Source organism: Cyprinodon tularosa, unplaced genomic scaffold (genome assembly GCF_016077235.1).
Source record: "Cyprinodon tularosa strain WSP-4 unplaced genomic scaffold, ASM1607723v1 ctg228, whole genome shotgun sequence".
Taxonomy (NCBI): domain Eukaryota; kingdom Metazoa; phylum Chordata; class Actinopteri; order Cyprinodontiformes; family Cyprinodontidae; genus Cyprinodon; species Cyprinodon tularosa.
This window is the reverse complement of record NW_024038851.1, coordinates 350321-375207: the sequence shown is the minus strand read 5'-3', so window position 1 is coordinate 375207 and position 24887 is coordinate 350321. Positions and strand designations below refer to the sequence as shown.

At 37.7% G+C, this 24887-nt stretch overlaps 1 protein-coding gene across 2 annotated transcripts; it reads left to right on the top strand.

Annotated features, from left to right (window-relative positions):
* Positions 1-1542: 1542 nt before the first annotated feature.
* Positions 1543-17178, top strand: pcdh12 (protocadherin 12). Of its 2 annotated transcripts, XM_038286549.1 has the most exons (6): positions 1556-1613; positions 1940-4771; positions 7863-7954; positions 9691-9839; positions 14244-14411; positions 16425-17178. In XM_038286549.1, the coding sequence occupies exons 2-6, from the start codon at positions 1946-1948 to the stop codon at positions 16670-16672; spliced, it is 3483 nt and encodes a 1160-aa protein (XP_038142477.1). In that variant the 5' UTR covers positions 1556-1613; positions 1940-1945; the 3' UTR covers positions 16673-17178. The 2 variants fall into 2 exon arrangements, with proteins under 2 accessions (XP_038142478.1, XP_038142477.1); XM_038286550.1 differs by having other exon boundaries at positions 1543-4771; positions 7866-7954.
* The last annotated feature ends 7709 nt before the right edge of the window (positions 17179-24887 follow it).

Here is a 24887-nt window from a genome sequence, read left to right as displayed (position 1 = left end):
ACAAATTGGATTTTTATAGTTTGAAACAAAGTGTTTTACATTTAAAAAAACATATAATCACTTGGAAATTTGCTTAAAACATTTGAAAAATAATTATAAAAATCCATTTACTTTTAAGATGTGGTTTATTTTAAATATAAAGAGATTTATTTAAAGTTAGTAAATTTAAGCTACTTATTTCAGCAACATCAGAGAAATAATCATAGCTCTTACAGTACTACATCAAACCTTAGCATTGGGACCATAGAAAAAGTGTTTACCTTCAGCTTACAAAAATGGGAGCAATAAGAAAGTGCTGCTTTTTTATACTTTTGTTCAGTGTATTATGAAATTTTTCAGTCAACCTGGTGATCTAACATGGCTTTGTCCTTTAAATCACTCTGCAACCCTTTTCTTTCTACATTAGGAAATAACATGGAAAATAAGACAGCTGATTATGTAACATTTCTATCATAAACAGGCTGTACTCCCTGCACTATTAAGTTTATTGTGTTTGTCATCACATTATTTTTGTGTTGCTGCAACACTCTTCACACTTCTGTGACAGTTTTTTGAATTTTTTTCCCCCCAGGATTTTAAGTGTGATACAGAAAATTATGCTGTGATTCTAACGTCTTGTAAACTTTAATCTGTCTTTTTACGTTGACTATGGAGTAATTGCTTCTTTCTCCATGAGGGGTCTTTTTTCTTATCATCCTTTATCAGAATATTTACAAGATTGTTTTTTAATTGTGATGTGTGCGTTTGCTGCTTTTACTTCTTTACTTTTTAGCGACCTTTCCATTAATATCATTTAATTTTTTCATCATCCCCAGTGAGAGACATTTTAGAAGAACACATTTTCACACACTTGTTTTCTCAACATTTAAATCAAAACTTTTTGCTGTTTCGAGTAAAAAAACCCTAATCCCGAGCCTAAAAGGAATGACAGAAATGAGAATGAATGACTGATTTGTTGACCTCTGACCATGTGGTTAAAGATGAATCTCTCTGTATTTATTTTTTAACGACAGCTGGAATGTGGGTTTTGTCACATTAAAAACAGACTTCTGACATTAAAGTTTCACTTCATTGCTAGTATTCTTGCAGAGGTAGGTTTTTCTTTTTCAACAAATATGAAATCTTTTAAAGGGCATACATTTCATCTTAAATATGGTTGGGATAAATAATACCAACGCCTTTCATTTTTCAGGATGGCTTATCGTCTTTTCTTTGTTTCTGTTGCTGTCAAAATGCCAGACCATATATTATTATGGAGTTAGGTAGATGTCTACCAGCTCCAGGCTGTCGTCCCACTGGGAATTACACATTTCCCAAACGATTTTAAGCTTGCGGCTGCAGCTTATGATGAGTTTGCACAGATCTTTGCAAGGGGGTGGGTTGGTGGATGATAGAGAGGCCGTGTCATGTTACTGTGAAAGCACAGTTTCCTTCAGGGAAGGAGGGCTTTTCTTTGTGTTGATTTGTGGCTTATTTGCATGTGACCCTCCTCCTTGTTCTGGATTGGCTGACGCCCCTTCTGGCATGTGAAAACACATATCCATACTTTCTTAGTTGGAGGAAAACTTTTCTGCGATAAGGATGAACTGAGTTGCAGGAACGCCAGCAGCTGTGTGAGTAAGAGTAGACAGAGAGCAGCTGGAAATTATGGGGAATGATATGATAGTATCTTAAGTTTCTTACTTTTTATCAGCTGAATTATTTCTTCTACAGTATAGCTTTATTTGTGTATTTCACAAAAAACAAAACTTTTCCTACAGTTAGTGTCTGTAGTTAGGTTTTGTTGGAGAAAATTACTTTTTCTAACCAAAATGGCTATTTCTTAAAAATATTAAGGCTTCAGTTTTAGAAATTCAAAAGGTTTAATTTGTCATAATAATTTGGGCAAAAAAAAAAAAAGTAAATTTAGCAAATAGACAAAAGTTTTTTTTTTTTTTAGATCAAAATGCTGCTGGCTCTGCTTCTGGTTTTAAACTTTTCCTATAAGATTCTGTCGTCTGAGTCATCTTCAGTAACTCTCCAATACCGAGTTTGGGAGGAGCAGCCAGCAGGAACTCAGGTCGGCCGTCTGTTAGACGACCTCCGCCAGAGGGATGAAGTTGGTTCTCTAGAGGATTTCCATGTGGTGGAGCAGGTGAAGGCCCTTCCTTTCTCTGTCACCACACGGGATGGAGTTGTGACCACCCAAGGCCAACTGGACAGGGAGGAGCTGTGTAGGGGATCAGACCTTTGTGAGGTGGCCTTCAGTGTCCTCTACAGAAAAAAGGGAGCTGTGAACTACCTGCGGGTTCGTGTTGAGGTGATGGACTTAAACGATCACAGTCCCAACTTCTCAAACACCACACAAGAAGTGGAAATCTCAGAGACTGCGCCCCTTGGGATGCGTATACCTCTAGATCGAGCATTTGATCCTGATGCCGGGCCCAACGGCCTCCACAACTATTCCCTTTCAGTCAATCAACACTTTGCTTTGGAGGTGACAGATGCTCCAGGAGGATCAAAACAACCAGACCTGGTGGTGATCAAAGAACTAGACAGGGAGGCTGAAGACTCCTTTGACTTGATTCTGGTAGCATATGATAAAGGGAATCCACCAAAATCTGGGAGCATGTTAGTCCATGTCACAATTCAGGACTCAAATGATAACAGCCCGGCTTTTAAGGAAACTAGTCTTACTGTGACTCTAAGTGAGGATACAACCATTGGGACAACCATCATCAAGCTTACAGCAACTGACCCGGACCAAGGTGCCAACGGGGAGGTGGAATACTTGTTCAGTAAGCACACACCTTCAGAGGTTCAAAAGATCTTCCATTTGGATTCACATACTGGAGATTTGATTTTAAAGGCCCTTCTTGATTATGAGAGGGAGGCATCCTATGAGCTCAACATACAGGCTATTGATCATGGTCCCAATAGTATGCCAAGTCATTGTAAACTACATATTAAACTTGTAGATGTAAATGATCACGCACCAAGAATTAGCACGTCATGGGTTACACACAATTCAGCTGTCCCCACGGTGTCGGAAATAGAACCTCCTGGTACGTTTCTTGCACTGGTGACAGTTAATGATGCAGATTCAGGAAAAAATGGAGAAGTGAGAGTGATTATTCAAGAAGGATCTGGCCCATTCCATCTTAAATACAGCGATCATAATAATTATTTGATTGTGACAAATGATTACCTGGATCGAGAGAAGGTTATGAAGTATAACATAACGCTAATCGCTCAGGACAATGGAAATCCACCTTTAGTAACTGTTGAAAACCTACCAGTTAATGTCCTAGATGAAAATGACAATACCCCAATATTTTCTGCCTTGATTTATAAGGCTTCAGTTAAGGAGAACAATGTTCTAGGGCTAGAAGTTCTTGAAGTTAAAGCCAGTGATAGAGACCAGGGACTCAATGGAAAAGTTTCCTACCAGATTAAGAGGCCTATTGACCAGGAAAGTTTTTCAATTCATCCAACAACTGGAATCATAAGAGTACTTCGCAGTCTAGACTATGAGGAATTTCACAGCTACTCTTTCCTTGTGTTGGCTGTGGACTATGGATATCCTCCTTTGACAGGTACTACCACAATCCGAATTGATGTTGAGGATCTGAATGACAACACTCCCATCATTACAGAACCACCACCAAAAAATGGGGTGGTCTCTGTGAGTGTCCCAGTGAATGCACACAAAGGGGAGATTGTGTCTGAGCTTGGAAATGACAGGGATGAAAAGAACACTTTGCCAATCAATCAAGCAGTCACACATGGATTTAATGGATTTCTTGCAACCACAATTAAAGCTGAAGATCCAGACTCAGGACTCAATGGAAAACTAAAGTACATAGTTTCAAACACAAACCCAAATGACTTCTTCTGGATGGATCAAGACGCAGGCCAATTATTTGTCAATGTCACAAATGCCACTGAGCTTATTGGGAAAACTTTTACAATGGATCTTTCTGTATCGGACATGGGCATCCCCAGTTATGAGATTAAGGCTACTCTTGAGGTGACTTTCATCAGTCTCCATGACCACTTGAAAAACTCATCACCAGGAAACCGAGGACAGCTTAGCTTCACCATGATGATGGCCATTTGCCTGGCTGCCACATGCCTTCTTCTTTTGTTGGCCATCTCATTGGTGACAACATTTTGCCGACCTGAGAAACGAGAAAAATGTGCTTACAACTGTAGACAAGCTGAGTCAAGCTACACCCGGCATCCTCGACGGCCCCAGAAGAACATAAGAAAATCAGACATCCAGCTGATTCCAGTAATCAGAGGACGCAAAGAAGAGCCGGCCGATGACAGTGAGGTTGAGCCTCTAACTCCTGCTCTGCTACCAGAAGATCAGAAAACTGAGAGGGAGTATAACTTTGTACCACCAGTTATGAACACTAGCCTTCATTCCCAAGGCTATACAGAGGGGGATTCCTCTAAGCATATCACCCATCACTGCAAAGCTCTTAGGAAACCTGCAAATATTGAACTTGAGGGGACTTTGTCCTTGACACCAGCTGCATCATACCAGACCCTGTGCAAAACAAGAAACCCTTCTTCCTCCTCTTCAGTGTCATATTATAGCACATTGAGATGTAACAAGCTGCACCCAGAGGAACAGAGAGCATCCCAAGTGACTCTAAGGAGGCCAAAGACACCAGAGAGCCAGGACAATGCAGAGCACCAGCAAATTCTTCAAAACTTGGTTCGTCTCTCAATGGCTGCATTTGGAGAGGACATCGAGCTTTCCTCGGCTTCCCCAGAAGTGCAGGTAAGTTGCACTTTCATACCAGCCTTTATAACCTTACTGGTTTTTCTTAAATTTTATCATATATTGTACATATTCCCAAATGGCTTTCTTTTAATAGAATTTCATGACTTTTAATACAACTAACCTGTAGGTCCTCTTTTAAACTCTTTAAATAATACATAATCATTTACTATATGTTCTGAAGTTACATTTATGGCAGAGAACATTGAGATAAAATGATAAATGTACCACTTTTCTTGACATTAATGACTTTACTAATATGCTGGAGGATTGTTTAATGTCTTCTTATTTACATTCTACACTGTAAGTGAAACATTGAAGCTAATGCAGGGCTGCTGCTGGCTCTCATTTAAATACCATTTAGTCAGATTTAAAATGCACGATCACATTTATTTAAACATGTACTTATAGTTAGAGTTTTAGTACTTAAGTACCCCCCCACAGGCTTTGTGATTAATCTCAAGTCAAGTCCATTAGAGAGTAGGAATGTATGCCCAACAGCACCCCCCTTCTCTCTAGCACACATAGAGCAGTTTCGCCTACAGCAAACCTCCATCCTTTTTCTTCCTTTAGCATGATGGCTTACTCAGAAGCTCTCAAGGCTGGAATCAAGTGGGAGGGAGGACAGGAGATGTTACTAGATGGATCATTAAGGTCTAAAGCATTGGGTATATTGAGGTACTCCTGTCAAAAAGAGAAAAAAACCCCTGAGTGATTGTGACAGCCATTTTATTACTGAATATCATATATGTGTTTTATCCTGAGGCCTGGAGAAGGAGTAGGACGATAGGAGTTCCAACCAGCCAACATGAGCTGTGATGTGTTTTTAAAATAAGCTAAAACTGCTGCAATGTATCAGTATGTTGCTGATAAAGGCTGCGGAAAAGGAAGAAAAACAGAGCCTAAAAACAGCTTGGATGCAAAACAAGAGTATGCTGTCTGCTACAGAAACTCACTCTGTAGAAAGCTAACTAATGTTAGCACATAAGCTGATATATATAGTCTCTACATCAGTTAATTCAGTAAAATCAGAGGCTGAAACTTTAAAAACACTCCACTCCATGCCTGCAGAAGGGGATGTCACGGCCTAGTGGTTAGAGCAGGGCGCTTATGTTCTGAGGAGGCTGTAAAAACTCCACAACTTGCCACCCTGGACAAAACCCTTAGACTGCTCCCTGTGCGCTCAGAGATGCTCACTGCTTCCTAGGGATGGGTTAGTTGAACCACGGACTTGGTGGGTTTTAGTTTCTGCCTGTGAGTTGGTGTGAGATGGGTCAGACAGTGATCAGAGAGGCCTCTACTAGTTCAGGGGGGATGGGGGTCTATAGAATATCTCCAGAAGTCATTTGATGATGGGCTGGCTACATTCTGGACAGGCCCCGAGTGCATCACAGGACATGTCTCCAAAGATAAAGAGCTTACTCAATTTGAAAACTATAAACCTTAATTAATGACTCTTTTGGTGCAATTGATTTACTTTGGAACTGATTCTGGGAAATCATTCTCCATTGTTGGTATACAACTGCTACAGTCACTGTTTTAAACACCAACACAAACAGTACTTTAAGCAAATTAACAGAGTTGAAAAATCTTTCTTTAGAAATGCTTAAAGCTGTACATGAGCAACCTACTTAATTTTATATATAAAATAAAAAACTGGTATTTATTGTCAAAGTAGGGAAATTAAGTTATTGTTGATAATAGAAGCATTCATCTTGTATGCCAAAGTAGTGTATAGGTGTCAAACGCTCAAGGGTTGATATGCACATTTTGCCCAAAAGCACATTTACTTATCTTTCCTAAAAGATATGATGTTTGAAATTCCATGATTCAATTTACCACAAATGAAATATTCTGGGTCCACAGTTCTATTACTAGTATTTTGAATCATTTATTTTTCTTTTCCTGTTAAAAATAGTTGACATTTAATTGAGTTGTAAATATGAATGGGACTGAAACGTTAAGAAAAGTGTTGTCAATGGGTTAATTGAAAACATTTTTGTGCTTATTTAATTACCGTTGTAAAAAGCTTTGGTGTCTAAAAGAATACTGTTAGCTTCCTGTTTGCAATAAATTACAAAAACTGAGACAGATTTTACAGTTGAAGTTTTAGCAAAAGAGAGTCAAAATGCAGATTAACGTCAATGAGGGTAAAAAAGTCACCAACGCCCAGCAGACAAAGACTGCAATGAATCCCAATGCCCTCATGTGAATCCCATCAGACAGGAAGGGGCCTCCCAGTTGGCACTCATTGCCTCTGATGGATCTCTCCTCCCTTGAGCTTGCAGAGGAAGAACTGAACAAAAAAAAAAAAAGAAAAATATGCCAGAGGCTCACCGTTCACCTCCAAATAACATACACATCCATATTTCTCTGTCCATCCTGGAAGGAAGCTGAGCAAGAGAAGAATGGGCTTCTACGTAGAGGCCATTTCCTGTCCCCACAGCAGCATGCATGTGTAAAACCACACAACAATAATGGCTAAACAGTCAGAAGTGAATGCACACACTAACCTTTACTAGTGTGTTTGTATATTAACTCCCTGAAGTGCAGTGTGCATCCGCTGTATAATAGAGCTGTCAGCAGAAAACTGAGAGCAGTGAGACAGACAAATTCGCTCTGTTCTCACACTGTAACTCAGAAACAAAACAAAAGAAAGTTCACCTAAATAAAGGTTGTAATCATTGTTCATCCAATCAAAGCGTCGGAAACATTTATCATCACACCCTTACACAGAGCTGCAAGAGTTTGGATTTCTGCTCTCTAAAACAAGATTATTTTTTTTGTATGTGTTCTTCAATAATGTCAGAAATTTGCTTGTTTCTAAAAAGAAAAAAGAAACAATATAACAGCAAAAAACCGATTAAAAATCAATTTCCCAAGTCTCAGACAACAGAACATAAATAAGAGGAAAAACATGCAGAGAGAGCCAAGAATTTGAACCTGGCACCGTTGTGTTGCAAAGCAACACTACTAACAATCATGTCCTGTAATTCAATTGAGAAAATGAGGAAGTTCAAATGAGTAAAACAGTCTTAAACAGAAATATATACATATAACTTGTTTTTTCATTCCTTCTTCTCTCCTGCAGCAGATCTCTCAGCTCCTCTCCCTGCTTCGGCAGGGTCAGCTGCAGCCAAGGACAAACTTCAGAGGAAATAAGTATTCCCATCGGAACTGCAGGTATGTAGGATGTCTCATATTTTCCCTATAACACTGAACATTTTCTTTGCAAGGAGAGTCCAGGTTTTGTCTGGATCAGAGACCTTTCATGATATTTTGGGTGTCAGCAACAAAACTTCTGCATTTGGTTATCATTGTAGTTTAGGTTCAGTATATTTTAGGTATCTGCAATATAAATCATGGGTTAGAAGGTAATGACAACCCCAAAGTGTAGTTCCTTAAAATTAGGAGTAGGATAAAATTCCTCACCAGCAAAAAATTAAGAAAGAACAGTCAGCGTTTTGAAAAATATTTGATACACACTACATTTGCATGAAGCATGAAGTACAAAAAAAAAAAAAAAAAATGTTGATGGCTGATTTCTGACAAAATAAAATAAGGTGTTAAACTGCTAGCTCCTAACAAAAGTAATTTGTTCTACTGTTAACCTAGGTCCACTTCAAATTAGACTATTCAAAAGTGCCAAAAGACACTGATTTAGGATTTGTTTTCCTCTTATCATTAGTTAGAGGTTTGTTTCAGAGCCAGCTGGCTCGCAGGTCTCAGGTTGTGATCATCGGTGCGCTCCCTGATCAAACGAAGATTCATCTGTTAACAGGACATGCTGACATTAAAGAGGAATGCCACCAATTTTAATAATTCACAGGTGTATTTTTCTTGAGCTGCTGAGATGGAGGTTGGTTGTGAAGGGTAGCAGATTTTGTTAAAAAAAAACAAAAAAAAAAACCTATATATATATATATGTATATATAATTATTTTATTTTCTCTTTGAAAAGTTTGATGAGTTACTTAAACATTAAATGTCTCTTTAGGATTAACAAAGTATTTTTTTTTTAATTGAACAGAATTTTTTGTGGTGTATTTTTCCTGAGCTGTTGAGATGGAGGTTGGTTGTGAAGATTTTGGTAGGGTAGCAGATTTTGTTTAAAAAAAAAAAGAAAAAAAAAATATATATTATTAATTTATTTTCTCTTTGAAAAGGTTGATGAGTTACTAAAACATTAAATGTATCTTTAGGATTAACAAAGTATTTTTTTTAATGAACAGAATTTTTTGTGGCTCTCAAAACTTTGTATTGACATAAAAAAAATAAAACCTTACTGCAAAGCTCAATAAATCAATCAGTGAAGCATCTCTGTGAGTCAAAACGTGGTCAAAAACTATTTATTTCTACATAACTCCTCAGATATACAAATGATGTATATAAAAAACACTGCAGCAATCATTGACCGTACCAGGAACCTTAACAGTGTGTTCCCTAAAGGTGTATGGCATTGTTTTTTTGTTTTCTCTAGTTGTGTTGTAACCAAGATTCCAAGAGTATGCATTGTTCTTTGTTTTCTAAAAATTTACCTTAAAACTCTTTTTTTTCCAACTTAGCATTATAGGAGTCTGATATTTGTTGTTATTTACTATACTGCCCTACAGTAAAAATTTAGTAACTGCATTTCTGTTTGAAAATTATTTTTTTATGCAAGTTTTGATATGCCAGTCATCCTTTATTGTTTGACTAAATATCTCAAATGTGCATTGGTTTGGAGAAAAATTTACCATTAATGTATCTCAGCTACTTAACTTGCACAACATGATAACATTAAAGTAATTTAAAATTGATGTCCAGTTTTGTGTAATTACTGATTTTTTGCTTTGTGGGGCAGGACAGGAGTCTAAACATTTGAGGTTAGGAAATGGAAAATAAATCTAACAACTCCACATTTATAAATATTTGCCACAGATATGGAGGACAGGACTGCTCTGATTGGCAAAGTACCAAAGACAGTGGACATGGAGAGAGTGAAGCTGGTGATGTGGACTGGGAAGCAGGAAGAGACTCACCTATAGACCAACATCTAGAGGAAGGGCTCAATCTCCTCAACAGCCCAGGTAACATGTTATAAAAACACACCATTCTTTCTTGCCTATTTTAAGTTGGAGTGTAAACTAGAATAACTAAGGTTTTTTACCTAAAATAAACAGAACTTGAGTTTTTTTTGTTCTTTTCAAACTGAATATCTCTTTTAGCTGTGGGACTTTGGTGTTTCAAGCCTACAATACAGTAGATTAAATCAAATTTTAACAGGTAATACATCAGCCGTACAAACTGCTCAAACAATAAACATGTCAGAGTACGAGACAACAGGAAAAGAGCTGGAAATAACAGAAAAATTACACCTTGTTCTTATGGAATTTCTGCTTTTATTCAGATTTTTCTCAGATTTTAATCTATGGTCTTCTACCTTAATCAATCCTACCAGGTAACGGCATGTGACCCTTAAAATGTAAATAGAAATGAAAAGAATAAACAAAAACATAAAACCTGTTTAAGTACAGAAATCTTAAAGATAATTTCAACAAAATGTTTTCCCTATTTCTAATCTACTTACAATAAATCTTCAATGCACAGTTTGTCAGTGCTTCATAAATTGTTTATCACCTAGCTGTCATTTGACAAGAAAGAATTCCCTAAATTTATTCATTAACATGCAAACTTCCTAGAATTTTTTTCTCACGAGATTGACGAAGAATTTAAAGTGACTTCCATCCCGCATTGTAAGAGGCCAAGGGCTATCAGAGATGTTAATTAAATGTGAAAACCACACTAAAATATTGAAGAGCCCAACTTGACTTTGGAAGATTTTCACTGTTTTCATGCAAACTACAAAGTATTTAAAACATATTCCTCCCCTGGAAAGACTTGTAGAAAGTAGGTTTATGTTTGGATGGATAGTGAGACTTTATCAAACCCTAGCCAACATATCACAGCTGTCAAACACCAAACACAGCAGAGAGTTATTGTTTAACAGGGACTTTTTCAGTGTTATGAAGGACACAAGCATCTGAGTGTGTACATTAGTGTGTTTTCCCAGTTTCTTCCTGGTATTGTCGTTTGGCGGCTGTAGGAGCCTCTAGGCAAGCGGGGGTTGGGTTGAGGTAGGGGTTACTGCCCAGCGGTGGAGGGCTTTACTTTATGACTGGTCGTAAGACAGAGACACAAAGGAGTGAGTGGGAGTGTTGTTGTGTGAGGAGATTGACTCACATTTCTGGCCCGAAGGGTCTGAGATGAGTGTAATGCACACCTGACACCTTAGAAGGAGTGTTGAAGGGCTGCATTATTGTAGAGCATTCCTCTTTTACTAGCTTTTTTTACTTGGAATGATTCACAGATAAAATCTGTCTTTTACTTTAGGGTTTAGTTCTTTACGTACTAAAACAAATTGGTTATAATTATTTTGCTATCTAAATATGTTGAATAAACTGCAAACATTTTATACGTCAAAAATACCCTAAAGCCTCACATTTCTTGTAACATATATATAAACTATACATGGTGGGCTGTAGGTTAATACAAAACAATGAGGGGAAAGGGGTGTGTTAAAAGTAAAGGGGTTTACCTCAGGGGCAGTTTGAACCATCCTGGGTGGAAACAGCTGTGTTTCTGCGGATGGTGGTACATTGAAGTTTCCACATCTGGTTGGGGTTAGATGAAAGGGTTTTTGATCAGTCAAAGTTAAGGAAGGTTTTAAGGAATTGCATTCATCTGATGACTGATGGGCCACTTATTTCGGACTTTCATTCAGATGTTATTTTGAAGGAGAAGTTTCTCCTTTATGAAAAAAAGGCTTGTCTGGGTTTATCAAGTGTTCTACATCTATAAATGCCTCAACTGTCAAATAGCGACCTCAACTCAGGAAATTCTGATGATGTGAAAGGAAAACCAGAAGGAAAATTTCACCAGTTTGTTAGTTGATCACTATTCCAGGTCTCTCCGACTGTCTCTGATTAATAACTAAAAAAATACAATCACTAGTTCAAAGTACATACTTTACCCAATCAATCAATCAACCAATGTTTTTTTGTATGGCACTTTACAACAACACCAGGAAGATCAAAGTGCTTCACAGAAAGATAAAAAAAGATTGTAAAAACAAAAATCCAAAGCATAAATCAGCGTGTTCTAAATTTTACAAGCCAGTTTGAAAAAAAAAAAAAGTCTTTAATCTGCAGTTAAGAGTAAGCAAGTAGATTCAATGAACACAGACTTTGAAGAGACAGCAACATCAGAAGGTGTTTCAAAGTATTGTACTAAATGCATGAAGCAGAACTGTTTATAAAACGTCAAAACCACGATAACAATTCAATTTTGTGCAACCCAGTTTATTTGATTTCATTTTATTTAATGAAAGTAGTTTAATTATTAACCATCATAATCAATATGTTTGAAAAATGCAGAAAATTCACAGGATAAATAATGCATATGATTTGATAAATACATAGAAAACAAATGCTGACCAGATTAAAATTGTGTAACTATGGCTTTAAAATGCAGAAAACATGTCTTTTGCAGAAAAAACTGCAGAACAGGGGCATGGATGTAAAAAACACTCATGTAACTTGGACCTCCCAGCTGAAACAAAACATTTGTACTTGTTGATTCAGAGAAAAACCTCTTTCTGATTTGAAGTTGTGAAAGTTTGGGGTTTGTTTTGGAAGTTTTGTTTTGTGCTTGTAAGTCCTGGAAAATTTTTCCAAACTGCATGAAAAAACAATGTCCCAAATGCAAATGCACATTCAATAAACTGGAATATGGATTCAAATGCATGTGTTTCACTTCGTAAACTAAGTTAAATAAATAAATATTTTCTCATCTTAACAGTGATTTCTTTGAATGTGTAAATAAATACATAATGATAGAATATGATATATTTTAAAGTTACTTTACTCCTGTAATTTCATATATAATATATATTTATTTATTATATAGATTTCTAGAGAGTAATATTTTTTATTTTTACTTATGTAAATTATAGTGATGATGGTTTATTGCTGATATTAAAGTAGACATTGATCACATCCAGAAGAACGGAAAGGCAAGGCAAGGCAAGTTTATCGATATAGCACAATTTAGTACAAAGACAATTCAAAGTGCTGGAAAGATGATTGGAAGGAAAAGAGTGTTGTAAAAAGAGATGCACTTGAAATGGTGGAGCAACTTTTACTTAAGAAATAGGTTGTCAAGCGTGTAGTAATTGGAACTGTTAAAAGGTTAATTTGTATTTAAGAGAGAGTTAGAGAAAGAGAGAGTGAGTGAGAGATGCATATATTGTAGCTACATCTGACTCAAACCTTTCCATTCTTGAATACATTTGGGCTTTTAACTAAAGTAGATCAAATGAAATCAAAATAGCTTCAAGAGGAACTCAAGCTGTCACAATGGCAGGAACAGCACATAAACAGGATGTAGTGACGAGGAAGATGGGGGGATTTTAACAAAGAGATAAACTCCAACATGTATCACAGTTAGTGAATGCATGAAATGGGCCATATAATCATTTTCCCCCTGTTTGTTTGTGTGTCAGAAACTGGGGCTGTGTTGTCAGTGTTTTTAAGCAGACACACCCGGTGTTTACGCCTCTTAGGGTCACTGAACTCTCCAACTGCTGAATGTTTGTACCTTCACTGTGGACGTGATGTTTAATGCATGCTCAAAAGAGCAGAGGATGCCAAAGATGGCAGGAAGTCCCTGTTAATGTCTGCCAGATAAAATCCCTGCGCTGTTTCCTCATTTCCCTGCCTTGTTCTCAGCTATGGGGGCACATGGAAACCAGCAGAACACTGAAACAGGGCTATTTCTATTCAGTCTGTTTAGCTCATTTAGTGTTTTAACATAAAGGTAGACTTCTGTGCAACGCTAACACTGATTTTAGTTCAACAAATCAGAGTTTTGTTTTACAAATCCAGTGCTGGTTCTGGCATAATCAGTACCCAGGGTGAGCCACTCATTCTACAACTCTTTAAATACCCACTCTCCTTAAAAGCAGCCAGATTTATATAAAAGGGTAAGTAAAAAATGTGGTATGTAACTAAGTGCTACAACAAAAATATTTTAGTATTAGTTCAAATAGGTAGAAATGAGGATTTTAAGCAGGCTTTCCTTTCTGGAGTCAGTCTAATGTGTTTCATTCATATGACAAAACTGTACAATGTTTCCATGTGTTTTTAATAATACTGTACAGGTTCCCATAATCTTAAATTCAGTTAAGATCAAGCCAGATGGGCCATGTCTCTTAATATATGTTTAAACAGCCCTTTTATTTAGCATAACATTACAAATTCCCTTTGTGTTGACAAGGGAGTTAAATGCAATCCACTTTTAAAGATTCACAAATAAAAAGAATGTATTGACACTTGGAAAAATATGCGAAAGAAAGTGGTATTGAAAGTTTTTTTTAAAAATGAAAATGAATGAATTTCTGGTTGACAAACAAACTTTTTTTGTTTTGTTTTCAGATGATGTTTTCTCAGAGGGCAGCGACCCAGCTTGGATGGCTAGGCTATCCCTGCCGCTTGAAGCCGATTACCATGAAAATATTTTCGTCCCAAATGGTCCTTCATCCCCTGAAAGTGAGCTCCCTCCACGGACTGGCCTGAACTCCACCTCATCCTTCTCTACCTTTGGTAAATATTTATCAAGAAGTTACAAAGTAGGATTCATACAAGACACAGTATTAATCCACTGAAAAGGATGTATGTTTCTTTTGTTTACATTATCTATATATTATTGTAAATGTTATGAGACCCACAAATTAAGACACAGAAAGAAAATAAATTCATGGCATACAAAATTTTAGAAATAAAAATGTGGCGTACATATATCTTCAAACCGCCTGAGTCAATCCAGTTTGAGACCACCTCTACTGTAATGCAGTTAGAGCTACAATTCCTTGTGTAAACTATCCACCAGCTTTGCACATAAGATACTGTTCTTAGATAAGATACTGTTTAAGATACTGAGTTTTTCTGCCTATTTTTCGGAAGTAGATGGAACATGTCTGTTACAAATTGTTATCTAATTTTACTAAAGATTTGGGTAGATTTTTAATCCATTATAAACCAGATGTTTTTCTAAACCATTCCATTGTGTTGCACACTCTACCATTGGATTTGTTCTCCTGCCTTGGCAGCAGTCAGAGGTGATGGCCTTATTCACAGCTACTTAAACTGTCTCTGAGGATGTAGAATTCCACCTTGCTAGGGGGAATGGAGACTCAGCTTGTCCCGGAAGTGAACTTTAAACTGTTTTTTTTATCATTTTTTTTATTGTTATCACACTGTCCCAAGTACAGAGCAACAAAATTCACTCTTAGCATTTGACCCATCCCCATGGGGACCAATGGGTTGCCATTGTGTGGCACCCGGGTAGCAGTCTGGGGTTAAGGGTCTTGCCCGAGAACCTAAAGCAGTCCGTGGGAGTGTGTGGGACTTGAACTCTGAACCTCCTTGACCCAAGCGAGACCCAGCTTTGCCATCTTGTGTTGGCATTTACCCCAGTGGATGAGAGGGCCACATCCCTTCATCTTTATGGGGGGAGAGGGGGTCTCTGACTGGTGTACTGCCATGTAACAACAGTCGGAGGCTGTATCCCTTTGTCTTTGGGGGAAGAGTTGGTCTCTGACTGTTGTTACATGGCAGTACACCATGCCTTCTTAACATCCCTGGGTTAGGGATGTTTTCCCTAATGAACTCCATGTTTAAGAATAGGGTGTCCTATCTCCAAATGCATCTAGGCTGAAGAATCCAAACTTTGGTAGCATGTCTTGAACACTCCAGTGAAGTGAGGGGTGAAGCTATCAATCAATCAGCTTGATACGCTGGAAGAGGAGGAAGCCAGACTTGGCAGGCTCAAGCGAGTAGTGAGGGTCTTCTGAGTATGTATCGTGCAGTTTCTCAGTCAGGGACATAGCAAACTCCATCCTCTCTGGGAGAACTTCTCTAAGATGTCCCTGGAGGCTGAGGACATGAAATCTGAGTGAACCATTTTCTCTGCTTCTACTGTTGATGCAGCCGCCTAAAGCTGTGGACGTATTGTCAGCAGTGACCATTGCAGCAGCAACCCGAGAAACGATGGTAGACACCTACTTCAATTTGAAGTAGGAGTCTTATCAAGCTTGATCGGCATGTAGGACTCCTGAGGCGGAAAGCAGTTATCGTGAGGCCAAGCACGCCACTGCGGCAGTAGCAAAAGCTAAAACTCTGTCAAAGCAAATTCTGGCAAATTGTCGGCCGCTTCCAAAGGGGGAAGCACTGCTTTGGTAACACTGTTTTTAGTGGCAATGGGGAGTTGCTGACCTTGAATGAAGAAATTGTTAGACAGTTAGAGGAATACTTTTAGGATCTCCTCAACTCGGCTGACATGTCGTGATGGTGTCCTTGGGGCTTGCCATGCTCATTACTCTGTGTGCAGTTGTAACAGTTGTGCGCTACTTTTTGTTTCTGTATAACAGAATTTTAAGGTTTTAAAGATGTTACAAAGTGGACAAAAATTAACAAAGTCTCAAGGCACTGTAAATTTACTTGGTGAAATGTAATGATTTCAAACTGCTTTAGTGATAATTTAAACATGACATGTTTCAAGTGATTATTTTTTTTTAAAAATATGGTAACAGGTTGAAACCTCTAATTCTTCCCCAGGTAAAACTCCAGAGAAGGATGGCCAACTGGGCGAAGCTTTGCTGTCGGAGGTCAGTACGCTGTTTGAGATGTTGATGGCGCAGAAGGCTGACACCCACCCAGGCCCTCGACCTGACGTCCTGTACAGGCTGTCAGCAGCGTATCGACGTTCTTTGGGTTTGGACACCACTGCAACGGCTGCAGGCAACACCCTAAAAAACTGCTCTGAAAAGAGACCGGCTGTGGCCTCAAAGCATCAGTACCATTGACAATAACATGCATAATAATCTCACAGAAGACTGGAGGGAAACTGGGACCCTAATCAGAGAAATGTTTTGACTAAAACTTGTACCGTAATAACAATTTTTTAGCATTTTTTTGTTATATAGAAGAAAAGTTGCAGATGACATCGGGAGCAGTATTGGGGAAAGAAGTGGTTAGTTTTCCACTTTTTGATAGATTCATTAGCAGGAAATAGAAAAGAAAAACTGTCATTTTCACTATTCGCAGTTATTTAGAATTGCAAGGATCCCACCTTGTGTTCGATCTTTTTTACTCAAAAAAATAATTTTTATTCCTTTTAATCTTTGAACACATGTAGGATGAGGTTTGAGTTAATCAGTTGGTTGAAGACTACAGTTTGTACCACTAGATGGCCCTGTTTTACACACTGGTGCTTGCAAATGCATAAAGACAAAGTAGAAAAAAATGGCAATATAAAGATATTTATATTTTACACACTGGATAACCTATTGGTCTTTTCATAAGAGATATATATATAAAAACAAAAAACAAATAAAGAATACATGTGCCTTTAAGATCTATCTTAAGACTTTGCCAAATGCTATCAAAGAGTTTGCTTTTGCTATCAAAATGCAAAAAACTATTCTAAAAGAAGACAGATACTATTTACAGTTTAATTATACCTGGGGAACTCAGCCTTTCTTCAGGTGGAAGTCTTTCAGATGAAAAAAATAAATTAACAAAAAATGCTAAAAAAAACTATTTGACATTATTATGTACATCATGTCCAATTTTCAATGTGCCTTTTAATCATCCCTGGATCCTAGAAACAAGAACTGCCTTATATTTAAGTATTTGGTGCCAGATGGCACACTGAATATCGGTTTTGTGATAGTATATCGATTAATGTGAAAAGCTTTTAGGTTAAACAAATTTCTTACAGAAAAAGGAGTTCGTTTGTCAGATGTATGACAAAAAAAAAATCACTCAGGAAAAAGAGAATGTAGAAGATATGAAAAAAGGACCTAGTCTTTACCATTAACAACGATGCATAGGTGAGGTATAATATTACAGACAATGTGAATAACTCATTCTCACTGTTCATTTGTCCTCCACACTTCTCCAATAGAAGCTGCAGAAGCCATAACAGTGAATGCTTTAATCTACATGGAGTTGAATCTAAAAGCTGGAAGTATTTTTGGAGTAAAAACTTGCCAAAAGTTTCCCACACAGCAGGAAAAGAGGCAGGTGATCTCCATCTGTTCAGAACCTGATAAAGCCCAATGGGTAGCAGGCGGAAATGTTTTCCTTTTCTTTTTCCTCTAAACTAAAGTTGTGCTAACCAAAAAGGGGTTTTTGATGGTTCCAATGTTCCAAAAGTTCATTAAATGCTGTTGTTTCTGTTTCTTAAATAGCACTTTGTACATATTTTAGCGAATAATTTTTTTCAGTATGAAAATGTATTTTATATGGAAAATTACTTTTATCACTTTTACAATATAATGTAAATCCTGTTTATATTCTGCCCGTCTAAACTTTACAAGAGTCATATTTATATCATACATGTTAGCATCATCATGAGCATCTATTTCTATCACAGAAACAGCTATTTTCCTTTTGCCCCCCCTCCCTGAATCGAAGAGAAAACCTGCAAAAAGCTGCTCACATAGCAAGAAAAGGCAGTTGACCTTGGTCTAAAACTGGGAAAGCCCAAAGGGTATCAGATAGAAATGTTTTTGTTTTTCTTTTTATCTGAACTGAAGTTGAAATGAAAATAGAAAAGTTTTTAATTGTTTAAATGCCTCATTCATTTTTTCCCCCTAATTGTTGTTTCTGTTTATTAAACAACACTTTGTACATATTCTCTACTTTTTTTTAGTATGAAAATGTATTTTAAATGGAAACTGACTTTTTTTACTTTCTCAATAAAATGTAAACCTTTTTTAAAACTCTGTCCATCTAAACTATAGAAGATTCAAGATTTATTTCATTGCATCAACATGCACATCTATTTCTATCACAGAGACAGCTGTTTTCCTTTTGGCCTCCTAAGCTTCTCATTTCAGGCCTAGGTGGATCTCTTGGTTTAGTTTAGATTGTCAAATGTTCAAAATATGGCTACTGTATACTTTGATGAGCTATTCAGCTATTTTGAGGTTGAGTTCAGTTATTTTGTTGAAACTGGGCGCCCTCTGGAGTTCAAAACTTGCTGTTGCAATGAATGTGATGATGCTAGAAGTGTAATCTGTACAAAAATGGTATAACAAAGACTTTTGATCCACACTATTTAGGACTAGATTTATCTACAAATTGAAAATACTTAGGTATTCAGATTTTCTGATAATTTCTAAATTATAGAAGGAACCCTTTATAAAGGAGCACAATTAAAAATTTCAGTAACAACCCTGGACCCACCAAACCAATAATCATCAAGCATTTTGATCATTGCTTGCTTTAACTCTTGTATTGTAACTGCTAGACTCAAGTCTGATGAATTTTGCTGCTGTCCACATTGACAGGTCAAATAGCTTTTGATGTTTTATGATCTGAAAACTAGCATTTTTGGAGAAATACTCAAGATTCAATTTCTCTCTTAGTCTACTATAAGATAAATTGGTACTGACATGTGGTACCGCAACACTGAACATAAATATGACAAAAACAAGCTGCACATGAATTGCCGCAATAATTTACACATTGATCTTCTATACCAGGCAAGATCCCAGATGCAGGCTTTGCAAAGAGGCTTCAGAAACCATACGACATCTTACAGGAAAAGAAACACATGCAATGTCAAAACTAAATGACTGATATAGTGTACAGAAACTCCAGTTTGCGCAGAAGTCAAACTGGAGACCCCCAGATGAAACGGAGTGACCTCCCAGGTTATGGGAGAATGATAGAGCAAATATCCTTTGACAGACAAAACCAGACCTCCTTAGGAGGCAAGGAACCGTGCTGGCGTGATGTGTAAACGGTCGTAAGGAACCAAGCTCGGCACGGTTAACTGATCTAAGCTTTACCCGAACTAAGCACTGATCAGTTACAGACGGTAGTGTAAATGGGGCTATACGTTCACTTACTCACTCACACAATCTTATTTTGATGCCAAAGAACATGTTTCTGGCTATTGCCAGGAAGATTTTTCAATTCAAAATGTCTGGATTAGCATAGCCCAACAAAGCCTTTTCAGGATCGTTGAGGTGTTAGCCTATAATACCCGATACTGGCCTATGCCTCTAAAAAAGGGGGGTTTTAGGGTCATTGTTAGCCTGCCTGACCAGGCGAGATGTTTTAGTCCCCTGAATAGTGATGGGGGTTGAGATGATAGCAGGAAGAAATCAACTCTTCCCTCAATGCCTTGAGCCCCGATATGATAAAGTACCTCTGAAAGTCACCGTCATCCAGACCTAGCCTCTGAAGATCTTGGTGGCATCCCCCCATACTGGTTCTGTCTTTGGGAATCTCGTGAAACCAGCTAAAACGACAGCTTTGTTTGTTTTTCAAAAGTAAAAGAGCAAAGCCAGTCATGTCGTAAATCCATTTCCACCATGTTTAGATGAAAAAATGACCAGCAGACCCAATGACATAGGAGCCTTTTGCCTGCTGGTCAATCTGTAATCAACAAACCACAAAGGGGTGAATGAAAACATGTATGCACCAACGTACAGTAAAGAGAATGGCTTAAGTATCCAAATACATGAAATTGATCTTGATCTTAGAAGCCATTGATTAAAGACACTTTGTTGTTGTTCAACAGTCTTCTGAAGAGAATGTAGAGGTTGTCCATAATGTGCATAATGTTGAAATATTCATGTCATAGACTCTGCATCTACCTGACTATGTCAATAGTATTTTTTGGACCATTTTTTTCTCACACAATGTTTACATTTGATCACTGCTGCACTTTAAGAAATGGAAATGTGATTAGACCTGTACAAAACAAAATTCCGTTTTGTATACACTCTGGGCCGGATCTATCAAAGGTTTGCGTGTATTAAAACGTGAGCTATTTCACTGCGCACGCTAAAAAATTTACAAACTGATCTATCAACAGCGTGCTAAAAGCATTTGGCCTTCAAAACGTGCTAAATAGCGCCTCTGATCCATTTAGTACTTTTTCTGCAATGAATATGCAATATGGGGCGCTAAAGTGCGTCTTGTGGGAGGAGAACATGTAAATATATTAATTTAGCACTCGCAAAGTGATTTATCAAACTTGAACGCAATTTTGCTAACGGTATCTGACTCTATATTTAACACGTTTCAAAAGAAGGTGCAAATGGTCTGTATGCGTAATTGCGCACACATGGCAACGGTTATTGTCGCAAGAAGGAGACATGGAAATAAAGCAAGGAGACGCAGAGAACGCATTTTTTCACTCCGTGTAAATATTTTTGCAATGAACGAGGAAACGATCATCAAAACATATAGTTTATCCAGCATTGCCATTTTGGAGCTGTTGGGGGAACTCCGAATGGATTTGGAGCCAGCCACAAGGAGGACCCACGCAATACCAGATATCACAAAACTCCTTGCAACGTTGCACTTTTTTGCATCTGGGTCATTCCAGCGTACGGCTGGAGCTGGGATCTCCCAATCTCGTATTTTCAGAAGTGCTGTCCGACGGGTCGGGGTTCTCCCCCTGCGCCTGTGGAGCAACATGCCAAATGCTGCGGGGATCTCATCCACAGTCACAGGCCAATACAAAACACCTGTTTTTTTTTTTTTTTTACTGCAGCACATACCACCTTAGGGAATAAAGGTTGCCAATTTATAAATATATATATATATATATATAAATATATATATATAAATATATATATATATATATATATATATATATATATATATATATATATATATATATATATATTTACTTATTTTTTTTTTTGTTGGGGGTCACTGTAAGATTTAAATTTCTTAATGCACTAGTTTGTACAGACTACAAACTACTTTGCCGCAAACCACAAAACGCGCAAAACCATCATTTAAATAGGGCGTCTCCAACAGTTTTGCACCTTCCACCAGTTACGCAATCACTCTTGTTAAATCACCCGCAAACCATGGTACAGCCCCTCGCGCAAAATTCCAGTTTGCGAGCGCAAATTACTGCACGCAAAATTGGATCTTGATAAATCCGGCCCTCTGTGTATACAAAATGACACTAAAAATTGTCTTGGTCTAAAGACAATATTTTTCATTTTAGGAAGAATTCTTTGTGAAATTCTCTCCAGAAGTTCCAGAGGAGGTGCAAGAACAGAGACAGCCTTCTTTATCAGCTTGTTGTGCTACTTCAAAGAATCTTCTGATATTGTTATCTGTGTTTTCCTCTTGACTGACTTTACATTTGCCTTGTCTAAATAACGATGTATTTGTTAAAGCAAGGCTATGATGGCATCTCCAACTCCATGGTGAAAAGCAAACTGCAGGGGGTCCTGATAGCAGGAGTCTCCTGAACCTTCATGAGGTGAGATGTGAGTTTTCTTTGGTACTGGACAGAGACAGTAGATCTTCTCATCACAAGAACTGTCTCCTTGGTCAGGCTAAGGTTTAAGAGATGCTGTAAAAAACCACAGAGCTGCTCTACACCTTCAGGACTGGATGGACTCTCTTCAGTTGCCTCTTTTGATCGCTTTTAGAGACAGGCAGGTGGAAGGCGGAGGAAGCAGCAGCATCTACAGATTCAATTTGAAAAAACATGGCAGAGGTGGGAGATGAAATAAGTGAGGAGTCTTTTCACTGGCTTCCAGTATCTTGGAGAGTAGACTTTAAAATACTTGAGTTGATCTATAAATCACATATAGGCTTAGCACCAAAATACATTACAGACTCTATGTCAGTGTATCGACCTCAGACCTTGTTTACGCTGCACACATAAAATCTGAATCAAGCATGCAGAAGCAGCATTTAGGTTTTACACTCCACTTTGCTTGGACATAATCCCAGTGAACTGTAAAAGTAATGAAATCCTAAGATCCTTTAAAGCATATATGTTTAGAATTGTGTTTAAAGAGGAGAAGCAGCAGCTTTCACCAGAACATAGGGTTCTAAATGGATAAACTGTAAATAATAACAAATCAAAAGGCTCTCTCTTGATTTTAGAATATTTTTTGATGATCTGTAATTGAGTTTCTGTACTTTTTGCTTTTCGTTTCAGGTAAACCTCTGAAAACAATCTAATGAGCTCTAAGTATTTAAAGAATCTATCTCACTTTTCAGTTAAAATATCAGTTTTGAAGACAAACTGGCCAAGACTTAACCACAATAAGCTTGTTTCTTCCATGCTCAAAATGGAGATTAAGCAAAGAGAAAATGACAGGAAATAAATCTGCAAAGTGCAATTGCACTCTCTGCTGTTCAGTGTGCTACCTGTGAGTTACTGAGAGCGATAAAAACCAAACAATCCAATAAAAGCTCAATTAAAAACTACTCTTATATTTTGTTTGTAAATGTCAATAACGCAGGTTTACAATAAAACTAATTTCAGACAGAGATGGAGGCATGTTTAAGCTTTAAGCAAATCCCTGGAGGAGGTGAAATAGATTCATCTGCCGTGAAATAGAAAAGCAGCCTCTTTACACCGGGACATGTTAAATAAAATGCACTTTTTTATTACCTCTTCAACTTAAATTGGGGAAGAGAGACATGCCGATAAGAACGGTTTAAGATAAGAAGATGTCAATGATGTTTTATTTCCACACATAGAATTATCTAATAGTTTTCATTTGAGTTATTACAGCCCTGGTTAAGTGAGTATATCAGTCAATGAGATAAAAATAGGCTTAGTTCATTTGAACAGTAAAGCTATTATAAAAAAAAAAACAAAAAACAAAACGGTGACCAAAAAGTTAGGCTTTTTATCAGGAAAACTTGGAGAATAATTTTACAACACCGCCACTTCAAGAATTTTTCTTTGTGCACTTTGCTTTATTATGAACAGTTAAAATAAATCAAAATAAATATTATTTATTTTATTTATTATGCTGTTTTTATCCCTTGATGTGATTGTCATTTTTTTTATATCGTACAGCAGTAAATACAAAATGCCTGCCATATAGGTAATGGAACACTGGCTTTAAGGTTATAAAATTGAAATATAAAATATAATATTGGGATGGGATTAATCCCATGTTTTCAAATGTCGATTTAATTTCATATTATGTATTAGAGATCGACCTATACAGTTTTTTTTTAGAGCCAGTTCAATACGTGGGCTGAGTGCATCGGCTAATATCAATGCGAATATTGACTCGAAAATTTGAGTCCACTACTTTTGCTTGTTTGGACTGCTGGACTCGCAATGAATCTTGGGATACCTAAGGCTACATAGCATACACCAGACCCATCCTTCAAAAAGAGAAAAAGAAGGCTGCATTTGTCTGCTGCATAATGAGGAGTCTTCTAATTTGAATAGACCTCGGGGCCACGCTATGACGTAATCGGCTGATGAATCTGGCCTTCAGAGGACGCAGCTGCTAGATTCGAACTCAGCATTCCTCTGCAGGTACTGCTTGCTGGATTCTCTTCATTCCTTCCCTAAAGCCCGGTGTACACTGTGCGATTTTCGGGGCGATTTTCCAGTCGTGTGAGAATTTTCCGATCGGCCCGACTTTCAGCCTGATCATGCGTCGTGAGTCTTGTAGTGTACAGGGGGTTACGAGCGGCGATCAGCCTCTCACGACCACCTCCCGATCAGGAATCGTGATGTCAGGAGAATATCAAACATGTTTGATTTTCTTCCGTGGACAAATGGCTCAGGGCGCATGCGCAAAGAAGGATTCTTCTTTTTCTTCTTCCTCTCAGATGTAAACACAGCAGCATGGCAGGGATGCAATGAGTGAAATGCAGTTCTGTCCATAAAATTGACAGATCATAGTAGCCAGGTTTGCTCAGCCATGACTTTTTTTCAAATACGTTCTCGCCTTTTCTTTTTAGGACTTTCAGTGCGCTTTTTTTTTGTCTTCAGGATAGAGAGCTACAGAGTAGCTCCATCTCAATGAGGAGCAGAGTCCGACGTGGTTTTTAGTCGCACGGTGTGAACAGGTAGATCGCATGAGAGCGTTGAGCCGAACATAAATCGTGAGCTGTGAGCTCACACTGGTACGACTAAACCCTGCGGGTAATCGTACAATGTGAGCAGCAGCTGTGGGCAACAAATAAAAAAAATCGCACAGTGTACGCCCGGCTTAACCTATGTGTTCAGCTGTCTTCTGATTAGTAGATTAGTTATTTCTGGAT

What these genes read in the sequence shown, in the direction of transcription:
- pcdh12 (XM_038286549.1), top strand. Translation starts at nt 1,946, where the DNA reads ATGCTGCTGGCTCTGCTTCTGGTTTTAAACTTTTCCTATAAGATTCTG. An exon ending in CGGCTTCCCCAGAAGTGCAG is followed by an intron (nt 4,772 to 7,862) that starts GTAAGTTGCACT and finishes TCTCTCCTGCAG; the next exon opens with CAGATCTCTCAGCTCCTCTC. An exon ending in CTCATCCTTCTCTACCTTTG is followed by an intron (nt 14,412 to 16,424) that starts GTAAATATTTAT and finishes ATTCTTCCCCAG; the next exon opens with GTAAAACTCCAGAGAAGGAT.